At 44.4% G+C, this 12413-nt stretch overlaps 1 protein-coding gene across 1 annotated transcript in view; it reads left to right on the forward strand.

Annotated features, from left to right (window-relative positions):
• Nucleotides 1-12413, forward strand: part of TAOK1 (TAO kinase 1) — a 69402-nt gene that overhangs the window by 47440 nt on the left and 9549 nt on the right. The window contains exons 13-19 of the mRNA XM_082294560.1: nucleotides 47-181; nucleotides 752-988; nucleotides 1740-1868; nucleotides 3418-3621; nucleotides 4108-4347; nucleotides 7940-8152; nucleotides 9238-9420. Coding sequence (XP_082150686.1) covers nucleotides 47-181; nucleotides 752-988; nucleotides 1740-1868; nucleotides 3418-3621; nucleotides 4108-4347; nucleotides 7940-8152; nucleotides 9238-9420 — 1341 coding nt within the window. The remainder of the gene's footprint in view (nucleotides 1-46; nucleotides 182-751; nucleotides 989-1739; nucleotides 1869-3417; nucleotides 3622-4107; nucleotides 4348-7939; nucleotides 8153-9237; nucleotides 9421-12413) is intronic.

The following is a 12413-nucleotide window of genomic DNA, read 5'->3' on the forward strand; positions in this document are numbered from 1 at the left end:
TAACACAGTTTCTCTTTATTCTCTGACATTAATATTTGCTGATAAGGAGGAAGAAAACTACAGAGAGGAGTCGGATCCTCGGACAAGGGCATCAGAACCCCAGTCTCCTCCCCAAGTATCTCGCCACAAGTCTCATTATCGCAACCGAGAGCACTTTGCTACCATACGCACAGCGTCGCTGGTACGTGGAGGGTTGGTTTTGGGGGAGTTCTGCAGGAGGGGATGCTTTGAACACTGCTCTGTGCAGCTTCTCAGAGCTTCCAGAATATCACCAGCATATGGGCTGTCTTCGTTGACTGAGATGCTATCATTGAAATAATTTAGTGTCAATTAATAAAAGCTTCAGTGCGACACCTGGGCAAATGTAATTTGTGTATATTAAATAGTCTCAAACCCAATGTACCCTGTAGAATATAGGAAACCATTTATAATAATAAGCTGGTTTTTATTTTCATATGCATGCTATTAATATTTGTATGTGTGTATATGTATCCACCCTCATTGTATTAGGCTAAAAGGCCATTATTTAGTGCCAGCTTTATAACAATTGTACTGTTTTTCTGCTGGAGCCCATGTGAGTTTATCTGCTACAGCAGAATTGAGTTTTTAATGCTGCCATTAGGATGTGTGCTTTTCTTTACAACAAAATCATACTTCTTAACTGAATCATTTTCTTTTGTGGTTTGAAGACTGCTGAAAAGTAGATTAAGCAGCATTAACTTCCTCTGGGCCGATGTGGTTATCTTCCTAGGTGACAAGGCAAATGCAGGAACATGAACAAGACTCAGAGCTCCGGGAGCAGATGTCTGGCTATAAACGTATGAGACGGCAGCACCAGAAGCAACTGATGGCATTAGAGAATAAACTGAAGGCAGAGATGGACGAGCACCGCCTCAGGTTGGACAAAGATCTCGAAACACAGCGTAACAATTTTGCTGCCGAAATGGAAAAGCTAATTAAAAAGCACCAAGCAGCCATGGAAAAAGAGGTAGGAGGTTATGGTTTATCAGACCAACCCATGTTTGTTAATTACATGGAAGTGTCCACTTCCCCTGACTGATCTAGAGATGACAGTGTGGGCTCTTAGATGTCTTGTTTTCAGGAGGCAAGCAAATTGCTAATTAGAAAACAGTTAATAATCACCTCCTTACACTAAGGGGCTGTGTAACTAGAGGAAAGGTACGTCCTTCACAGCACTGCGTTACACTGAATGTTAGAATCCTGACCCCAGAAAAAACACTGTGAGGGTTTTCCTCTCTCTTGCCATGTCTGTGCTGTCAATAATTGCCTGCCATTGAGTGTTGTGGAGGCAGATTAGCCTGCGGAGAAATGTGCCAGCTACACTTAAATGTTCACTGTCTAGTTGTGTATGGATGGGGGGGGGGGGCTATTCTTTTAAATAATTGATAATGAAGTGGTGCTCCCTACAGCAATTATTATCGATTTTTGTTCATCTCTGATCTCTCAGTGGAGGGCTGAGGATATAGTTTATCATAAGATGTTGATTTTGTTAGGCAAGATTAGCTGAGGGAATGTGGCACTGGAGAAGGGCTCTGCTGAGTGCCTTGATGGGATGGGGAATGAGGAGAGAGTGAGAACAACCTCCTCTGACTTGGACTTGTGCAGAGGTGTGGTGAGTATTGTGGTGGCTACCATGAGTTCTGGGTCTTGGAGCTGAAATGGGACACGAGCTGTAATCCATTGGGACTCAGACTGACTTGCTGCTGGATTTGCTGTAGGCTAAAGTGATGGCCAATGAAGAGAAGAAATTTCAACAGCATATTCAGGCCCAACAGAAAAAAGAATTGAACAGTTTCCTGGAGTCCCAGAAGAGAGAATACAAACTCCGTAAAGAGCAGCTGAAAGAGGTAACTCATCTGTAATGAAAAATAGGTGATATAGTATGAGAGTGGTGAACATTCAGAAATAAAAGTGACACTGTGCACCAGAGATCTTCTATAGGACTGCAGTGAATTCTGCAGTTTGTGAGCAGAGTCCTGTGTGTACTGTATTTGTTCCATATCTTTGACCTTTGAGTAAGAGAATTTAGTTAGTTAGTTATTGATACCTGTATGTTTTGTACTTGGGAAAGTACAAACCTCTCCATTGTTTAATACTGCTTTTTAGCCAGAAACATGGGAATTTGGCAATCCTAAGGAATGAGAAAAGGTAGTTTATGAAAGGTCATGAAGATTTTTGTTATACATTGTTGTTGCAGATAGTGGCCATTCACTGCAGCAGTTAAGTGAAGTTTCTTATCACTTAATGATATTTCTGTACAGGAGCAAGAGAACAGAGCAATAAAGATGATCTGCATTTTTTGTAAGGAAAATACCTGTAAAGCACTATTAATTTTAATGGAAAAAGCTGTGTAATTATTTAATAATCATTGCTTTTTAGTAAAAATTTAGATCCCTGTGAAATGCAGAGAAACTGTAGAATGAAACTTCCTGATTCTTTTTCTGGAGTGATTGAAACCGTAAGCACTATAAATAATTTTTTTGAAAGAACCATTTAATGCTCAAGCATCAGCTTGTGTGACACAACTTTAGAACTTGCTCCAAAGGGGAATATTCCCAAACGTAGGCATTTCCCAGGAGAAAAAAAAGGCTAAAGAGCAGCAGAGCCAAGAAAGATCTAACAGAAACTACAGTAGCGTGGGCTCTTTATAATAATATGGAATCTTTTTCTAAGTGGGCAGTAGATCACAGAGCACCAAGAAACACTGATGAAATACAGAGGAGTTCTGTCTCATACTTCAGTTGAAATGTATCACAACAAGTCTTAATTACTGCATGGGCATCTCTAGTATGCAATCCAAGCAAGCAGAGTCTTTTGCCAAAGATACTTTAAGCGATGCATTGAATGTAGTACAACTGTGGAAACTCTTTAAGTTTTACCTGTGAACTTCTTTACATTATTTTTGTGAGTTATGGCATCTCAGTGAGCAGCTCTGCCTTGATGAGTTACTGTAAAATGAGTATGTGCTCTGATCAAGCAAGACACAAAAAATTTTCTGATTCTGTTTGAACAACAAGACATCAATGCTTTCCTTCTCTCAGTCCTTTGGGAGCCTGTAAAAATGTTTGCCAGGCAGTATGGCCGTACCTCCAAGCATTTTCAGTGGCAGCCCATCATTTTGACATTTTCAGCTAATATGTAGGTCTGGAAACTGTGGACATAAACCAGTATTTTGGTCAGTGCAAAAAAAAAGTGGTAGTTAAAGTGGCTCCACTGCGATTTATCTCCTGGTATTTCCTTAGTGTACCTTATGTGATGTGATGCATTTTGAAGAGGCTGAGATGGCACCAACCTTGAGAAGAGAGGGTAGAACATAATTCAGTCGTTTATTAGTCAGTTTATTAGCCAAGGAACTTAATGTAACTATTCCACAATTAATTACCTTGCGATTATCAGGAGCTGAATGAAAACCAGAGCACTCCAAAGAAGGAGAAGCAGGAGTGGCTTTCCAAGCAGAAGGAGAACATCCAGCATTTCCAGGCAGAGGAAGAGGCCAACTTACTGAGGCGTCAGAGGCAGTACTTGGAGCTGGAGTGTCGCCGCTTCAAGAGACGGATGCTCCTGGGCCGCCATAACCTGGAGCAGGACCTGGTTCGGGAGGTAAGGGAACAGGCAGAGATGAGACCTGGATGCACCTGTGGGAAGTGCATCTCACTGGACCACCTGCAATCCAACTCAAATCAAACAGAAGTGTTCATTATCACATCCAAAGTGTTCTGGTAGAACAGTGGTTTGATGCTTTGCAGTGCCATCTGGTAATTCCTGTGGCATCCAGTGTACAGATTAATGCCCTCTTGCAGGAGAATTGTTACATCCAAAAAGTCATCAGACACAGCAGTTAACAGAAAATGCTTACTGTGAATCCTGTTGAGCATCTAGAACAGGAAGAAGAAAAGTGAAATGAGGAAGGAAAAATTACCGGTGGCATTGCTGTCTGCTGCTGATAAGACCAAGAAACTCTGTGGTCTGTCCTCAGATGCCTTGGAAAGAGAGAAATGCCCTTGCAAACAAAGTGAAATGTCACTTTGTGAACGGAAATCCAAGTAAGTACAAAGAACCTAATAATTCCCTCTGTCCTCCTGTTAGGAACTAAACAAAAGGCAGACACAGAAGGACCTGGAGCACGCCATGCTGCTGCGCCAGCACGAGTCCATGCAGGAGCTGGAGTTCCGCCATCTCAGCACCATCCAGAAGATGCGCTGCGAGCTGATCCGGCTCCAGCACCAGACTGAGCTCACCAACCAGCTGGAATACAACAAGCGCCGGGAGCGGGAGCTGCGGCGCAAGCACGTCATGGAGGTCCGACAGCAGCCCAAGAGCTTGAAGGTACTAAGTGGTGTAGGAACTCTGAAGGTACTAAGTGGTGTAGGAACTCTGAAGGTATTAAGTGATGTAGGAACTCTGAAGGTACTAAGTGATGTAGAAACTCCAGGTGAGAACTGGAGTCCATGGAAAAGTGGTCCATTACAGCCTGTTCGCAGTGCAGGCAGGGCCAAAGTGATTTGAAGCTCATTAACTTGAGGAGTACCATAGTGGTGATCAGGGTTGCAGGGTATTGCAGGCAGGCCACGGCAGCTTTAGTCCCTCCTTTTCTTTGAAAAGCTCTTCTCAGCAATGTCCCTTCCTTTTTGGGGTAGTTTAAAATGCATTTAATGTTTGCAGTATGCTTTTTTTTCCCCCCTCCTACACCATTTTCTGATCCTTCTCTCCCCCATATACAAAAATAAAACCTGTATTTCTGTAATGAAGCAGTGTCATTTAAAAACAAAACCCAAAAGCTTTGTGTTGCTGTGTGCATCAAAATGAACTGCACCCTTGTCTTGGCTAACTCACCTGGTTAGTGTTTTTATATTAAAGCTGGCATGGTGGCAAGTGGGGAGGGGGAGAGAGAGAGACACTGGCCAAGTGCAGTGTCCTCAGGAAGCTCCTGGTGCTGACCTTTGCTATGTGTCTCTCCTGGGTTTCTCATGCTGCCCTTCTAGCTGTGGTGGCTGACCAGAACTATGGGGCCTCTGTAATTAAGGCTTTTAGTATTTTCATTTAAACCTTCACTTCATCCAAAGAAGTCCAGTGGTTTATTCTGAAGTGTCTGAGAAGAGAGTATAAGGCCTTTCACAAAGCTGCCTGGTACATTTCCTTTGAGGGGGCAGACTTCTCTCCACCCAGTGTTCAGCTGTGCCAGTAACAAAATGAGTGTATGGCATACTGAGCATGGGGTTTCTTTGTTGTTCTGCATCTTTCCTCTTCATGGTATTTTCCATCTGACTTAGTGTTTACCACCTGCAAGTTATCTTCTTACAGAGAAAACAATCAACTTGAAAACAGAACTTCAGAAAAGAAAAAATTGTACCTGATTTGTTAATATTAGAATAATATTAAGTAGTGAAAACCTGGCTTGTGAGAACAAGGGACCATCTGATCACTGTTGAGAATCTCCAAGGATATAATGTATAAATAGCTGATGACTTCACAGGGAAGCTGTGCTGCACTCTGAGCTGAGTAAAACTGAAGCAGCTGTATTAGGTTGATCCTTCTGAGATTAGCATGAATGAGTTCTGCCTCCCCAAGGTGATGTGGTGCAAACACGAGTGGACAGCATGTCCATTCTCCTTCCCTGGCTGCAGTCGGGACAGCAGGATCTGTGGTACCTCTGTGCTGCAGGGGCTTGGCTGCCCTCTCACCTCTGCAGATTCTCCAACCCCTTCCCTTTTCCAGGGAGGACAGGGCTGGAGCGTTTTGCTGGGAGCATGGAAAGCTTGCACTTTGCTTTGCATGGCTGTTCTGTGATTAGTGAAGGATTTCAGGCTTGAGCTGTCAATCCTGCACCTTTCTGTACATGCAGTGCTAACAACACAGTCCATGGACAACCGTTGGGTTTGTAGCACAATCCCCTCTTTATCAAGGCTGTTCTCTAGCATTAACTCCTTCTCCTGCTTCTGATTAATGCAGGCAAGTATTCTTAATTGAATAGATAATTTGACCATTTGTTCAGTTTCTCTCTCCAGCAACGTTTTCCCTCAAGGGCACATTTCAGGCTTTCCCTTTGTTATTTAGTGAGGCTCTTTGTCCTGGAAGCAGGTTTTTAACGGTCAGTGTCTGTTCTATGACAGCACCAGAAGGACCCATAACTAGAATTCACCCTTCAGTGAAAACGGCTGTTATTATTTTGAGTGTGTTAATTGTGATGCAAATATCCTCTTGCTGGTATTTCACAATACTAGGTCAAAATGATCTTGTCAGAAGTCTGACTGGAAATCTTACCCCTCCCTTCTGTTTCCTGTTGTTAAAGCCTTTGGATTGGAAGCCTGTAAACAGAGTCTGGTGTCCAAGCAAGACTTCATAGAAAACGAGGACAAAATAGGTTGATAGTGTTTTGCTGTGACCAGGTCCCTGATGGGAATGTGTAACCTGCTGACACTTCCCTTAAGGGCAGTGAGAAACAACCTTAAAGGTTTCCTGGAAGGAAATAACTTTCCGTGAAATTTAGAAAGGTTAAAAGTGATGCATTCCTCTTCATGATACATGTTTTGATTTGAATGAAACCCATCTTTGTCCTGTTCTCTGCATCAGGTTAGCGAACTGTTTCTGTTGTTTTATGCAGGAAAATGTGCTTGGGCTGGGTGTGTTGTTTGATCCCACTGCAGCTTTCGAGGTGGCTGCAAGTGCTGTGCTTATCACCTGCCCTGCTGAGCCCTGAGTTAGTGCCAGGAGCAGGCAGTGGAGGGGCTGATGTGGCCACGCACAGATATCTGCCCCACTGGTTCAGATCCCAGAGCTCTTCCAGCTTACTCGAAAAAAAAATCTGGTCCTGTGCTGTTTGTGCCTCTAGTGCTTCAGTATTTGGCATGGTGCCTAACAGTGGGAAGGCCCTCATGTCTGATTTTAGTGATTTGTGTTTATTTATTTATTTATTCATGCCATGGTGAACTTGATCATCTGTCAGTTAACCATCATCACTCATCGCTTCTGGGTTTTGCTTTGTTAGAAGTATCCCTGCCAGCCATCCCATAGAAAGATACAGAGAACTCCAGAACACCCTCCTTTTCAGGATCTTGAAACACTTACTAGCTGTTAAACTTCACAAGCTGCTCTGAAGGCAGGTAAAAGAAAAGGAAAATCAATTCCTTCAAGGTCATACAGCAAAACTGGATCCCAATACCTTTTCTAGAGTTGGTGTTTCCCAGCCCTTTGTGCAATCACAGCTGTGTCTCTAAAACAATACAGAGATGCTAGCAAGTGCAAAGTGAGGAAAACTCTGTCTCCAGTAAGCCTCCAGTGGGACTGGGGAATTGTTTTGTTTGCTAGACCAGCACAATAGTACTGTTTTGTGGTGTACATTTTAAAGCATCTAGTATTTTTTGGGTTTCTCTGTGAAAACCAGGCTCATAATATCAAGGGTTAGAGTACATCTTATATTCATCAAACCCTCAATGGAAAAAGCATTGCTCTTTTTTCCTGTCCTTTCCCATGCAGCAGATCTGCTTCTTTTCATAACATTAAGTGCTGTTCATATATATGTATGCCATACAAGCACAGTAGTGTAAGTATGGCTTTTGGTGCTAGTAAATATTAGTCCTGTCCCTCAAGAACTTTTCTTGAAAAGCAACACCCAGGACTGGATCCAGTCCAGTGACAAATGTGAGACTCTTTGTGCAGAGACAGCTGTATTTAGGCTGGAGCTTTGTTATAAAAGTGTCTGTATTGTAATTGTTTTGCACAGTAGCAGTGTCAAAGCAGCTGCAGCAATAGTCATTGCCTCTTGTGTATTTTGCTTCCCTCCTTGCACTGTAGATGTTAATATACATTTGTGGATTCTTGAACTCATATCCTTAATGTAATCCTAAATATCCATTTGAATGGATATTTCACTCATTTGAAACATGCTGGTTTTTTCTTTGTGTCCCCTCCATCTTTCCAGTCAAAAGAACTACAGATAAAGAAGCAGTTTCAGGATACATGCAAGATCCAAACCAGACAGTACAAAGCACTGAGAAACCATCTGCTGGAGACCACGCCAAAGAGTGAACATAAAGCTGTCCTCAAACGGCTCAAGGAGGAGCAGACCCGGAAGCTGGCTATCCTGGCTGAGCAGTATGATCACAGCATTAATGAAATGCTCTCTACACAAGCTGTGAGTCGCCTCCGAGGGACCCAGGGTTCCTCAGCCAAAGAGGGATGTTTGCATTTTAACCGCTCTGTATCCTGACAGCAGGCTTTCTGCTTCCTTGCTGCACACGCCATTCCCTGCACAGTCCTTCCTCTGTGTTTAGAAAGCTGAGTTCAAATGCAGAGGAAAGACCTACCACCCCCTCCAGGCAGGCTGAAGCTGAAGCTGCTGTTGCAGAGATGCAAAGTGATGCATCTGTGTGGCCAGAGGACTGCTTTTGCATGAAATATGGCAATATAAACATCCCTGTTAGAGCATCATTAAATAGTGTGCAACTGGCTGTCTTAACTCATTTAGGTTTTGATTTGTTGATGATACCAACCAAAGCATGTGCCACTGGTGGAAGATGCTCATTGAGTCATGGAGGAGTCCACAGTTTTGACTGTAAATCTGAGGTCAAAGTGTTGAGAAAGTTCTGTGATTCCTCCTTTAAGGGATTCCTTCTTTAAGGAATGACCACATGAGCAATGCTTCGAGTCCTTGCTACAGCTAAATGTGCACTTTTCTTTGCAATTCTTGCATATTTCATCCTGCTCACATCACTTTGTACACAAATTTAACGCTGTGAGGCAGGGTAGCTGGCTTCATTTGTGATGGGAAGGTTAAAAGTTCAGTATCATACTGCTTTTAGGTTTATTTCATTATATCCTTGTGCCCAAAGTCCTGCATTGGCAGGGCTATGGACTTAAGTCTCCTGGGTAGAGGTAATTGGTTAATCCAGTTGAACAGAGCAAGAGAGCTTTTCTTGCCTCTAGCAAAAGGAGAGCTGAGGATGTTTGCACCTCCAGCAGTCTGGTCTCTGCAGTGTGGATCGTGGTTCCTGAGGCGCCACTGCTCATCAGCATCACTTGCATCAGTGCTGTGGGCTCACTGTCACCAGTCTTTGTCACTATAGGTCCTCTGTTCAGCGAAGTGAAGTACAATAGAGACCAATTGTATTGCTAAGAAAACAATGTCCCAACCCATTCTCCCTCTCCCCGCGGTCCTCCCCTGGAGTGTCAGCAGTGGTTACCCCATGGTGAAACGTCTCTATTGTCTGTCTTTCCCAGCTGCGTTTGGATGAGGCACAGGAAGCAGAGTGCCAGGTTTTGAAGATGCAGCTGCAGCAAGAATTGGAGCTGCTGAACGCATATCAGAGTAAAATCAAGATGCAGGCAGAAGCCCAGCATGATCGGGAGCTGCGTGATCTTGAGCAGAGGGTGTCCCTCCGCCGGGCCCTCCTGGAGCAGAAGGTAAAATGGGCATGTGAGGATCCTTAGCATACTCCGTATTTCAGATCTTAAATTCCACTTACCAGTGAGAGAGAAGCTGCTCTTACTTTGCTGTATATAGTAACACAGATCATTTGGGTATTTGTCTCTCTAGGGTTGAAAGCTCAGCGATGCATAGACTAAACTTTCTGCCAGCTCAGCCCTCCTGTGTGAGCAGCTTCTGGCTGGGATAGAGCTGCCTGAAGTTTGCCAGAGGGAACTGGCCTCTCTGGGCAGAAGGGATAGAGAACTGTTCTCTCTGTATGTGAGCTGGAGATTGGCTTCCCTGGCCCATCAGGGAGCACACAGTAACAACCTAAAGCTGGGAGCTGCAGTTTCCCTATGCAATTGTGTCTTACTAGCAAACTGAAGTAGCCAAAGCCACAGGCATGGCTCCCCATGCTCCCCAGATCTCAGCTTGTAGTTGGCTCTGTGTATTCAGGTGCTCCTTGTTGAAGTTTGCTTTTCTGTGCAGTGCCAGACCTGTGTGTGTAGAAATATGAGTGGCCTACACAGACCAAGGGAAGGGAAATGCACCAAAAACTGGTGGAAGGAAATACACTGTCAGCCTTCCTCCTGCAGTTGTTTTCCCCTTGGACTTACCCTGTAGGTGTCAGCCGTTGCCATTCACGCAACAGTTCCCAACTTTGTAGGGGCGATTACTCTGTGGCCTCGAAGTTCTTTACACTGCAGTTCTTCCAGGGGCTAATGGATGGATGCTGGGATAGTTCACAGAGCACTGCTCCACCTCGCGGCCAGCCGAGGGAGCACCCCCAAGGAGGCGGCACAGTCCTGTCGGGCTTTGGTCTTCTGCGGGGAGACAGCTGTTCTCAGGAAATAGGCGAATTTGGGAAAGCAGAGTTCCTGTGTGTCACCCGTGTGCAATAGCTGCCTTTAGACACCACTGCTGGTTATTTTGGTCCCAGCTCCCATCACAGCCTGGCACGAATATGGATTTTTCTGGAGGTGCATTGCCCTCTGGTGGCATGAGCTGCTCGGGGAGGAAGTGCCACAGTGAGCCAGTGCTCCCTGCTCTGTGGGAGCAGCACATATTGCAGATAGTGTTAGAAGCTGCAGTGAGGCCCGCAACTCAAAGAAATGCACATCAACCAATAATAATGTTGTAGAAGTCTTTCATTGTGTACCGGGATTGAAGTCTCTGTGCACGGAAAACCCCTGTGGAGGATTTGGCATCAGTAACGGGGATAGGAAGCGTAGCAAGACTACTTCACAGAGAGGAAAAACTGGTAAAAATATCACTTAGCATAATTTTCTATGTTTGTGTCCCTATATTGCCTTAGAATAGCAAAGAAATTGATGGTGCTTCAGCTTTCATGGGTTCCTGTAGCAATACGTTCAGTCTTGGCACATGAAAATCACAAGTCATGCACCAGCAATGAGACCTTGGTGGGGTTCCAGTCACTTGGCAGCGACTCAAGGGCAAACATGTGGGTCCAGAGGCAGACACATCATTCTTTTGCAGGGTTATTTTTTGGGAGGAGAGGTGATGTTCTGTTTTTGTAAGAACTAAGAGTTGCGAGTGTTCTGGTGTGGGTCCCTCAGCAATGTCACCTGGTGTTTGCTGGCATGTGCTAACTGAAGCTGGCAGCCAGAGAAAGGGCAGGTATGTGCACGAGATGAATGTCTGCATTTATATGCACAGATAAATGTGTAGCCTGTGGCAAAGTCAGTCCCTGGTGTTCAATAATAAACCAGATTCCGGAAGTTAGCGTATGCATAGAAATCTGCTTCCTTTTCAGCAGGCTGCTCTTTATTTTTGGTGGTGCCCATCACCATAACTCACCAGAGCATGCGTGTCCAACCCTGGAGTAAGGAGGGACTAGCCAAGCCCCACTGATGTGAAATGTTGTTTGTATTGCACCAGCAATGAGCATGTCCCAAGAGTGTCTTTAAAAGAGTTCAGATTTAGTCATTTCCTTCCCACATGTCTTAGACACTTCATTTTCAGAGTGGTTTGAGTGATGTCACTTTAACACAGTGTCAGGCCTTTCAGTGAAGTTCAGTTGCACCAAGTCCTGTCACTGAGACTGAAAACGATGACATGCTGAAGACATTGAAAAAGGAGGATTCTGTGTAGATAGCAGGACAGGAAAAAACAAGCAGAGCATTTTAAAGAGCTAATGTTAGAGAAGGAACCTTCTTCCTCTGCTGCCTTCGTGGCTTTCAGTGGGAATAGTGAGCAGGGCTGCTCAGTGCAGAGTCTGTCACTCACCTAGAGTAACAGGCAAGTGGAAAATGAGTTTCTGAAAGCCCCAAATGGCTCAGGAGATGACTCATGCTGGAGCAGATTGTTTCCTAAATTCCAGATGAAATTGCTTTGCATATTCCCTGACTCAGGCAAGAGAGTGCTTACAAGTACAAGGCTCTGCCCAGTGCCTTCAGCACAGACCGAGATAACACCTCTTGGCCATGTTGCTGCTGACAGCAGGGAGATGCCACTGAGCTATGCTAAAAGTCTTGGCTGCTGCTTTTTCCCCATTTGGTCTTTTTCACTGAGGCCAAAAGTAGCTTTTTCAGTGCTGGCAAGAAGATAATGGGTTTTGGTTCTCCACCTGACTGCAAAGATTTCAATAAGAAAGGCTTTCATCACTGTCTGATGGGTGTCAGGAGGGCATAATCCTGTGTTTTCAGTACTTAGAGTGCTGATCCCAGTGCCCCTACCAAAGTAATCTTGGAAACCAATTTGGAACACCATTATGGGGGAGAAATTGGTGTTGCCAGCTTGCATATCATCTAGCTAATAATCTGCCACACAACTCAAACAGCACTGCCTGTGTCCTTCAGCCATACACCCTGGAGAAAGTGTCAGGGCAGTGAAATACGAGAAAACCAAATTAGGAAAGGAGGTGATAAATACATGAGCTAAGAAAATCTGGCCAGTGAACATTAGGGAGGAAGCTGAATGTGGGCTTGTTCATTGAATCCTGGAGAAAAAAAGCAGTCATCATCATAAT

The sequence above is a fragment of the Coloeus monedula genome, assembly GCF_965178545.1.
Source record: "Coloeus monedula genome assembly, chromosome: 20".
NCBI lineage: Eukaryota > Metazoa > Chordata > Aves > Passeriformes > Corvidae > Coloeus > Coloeus monedula.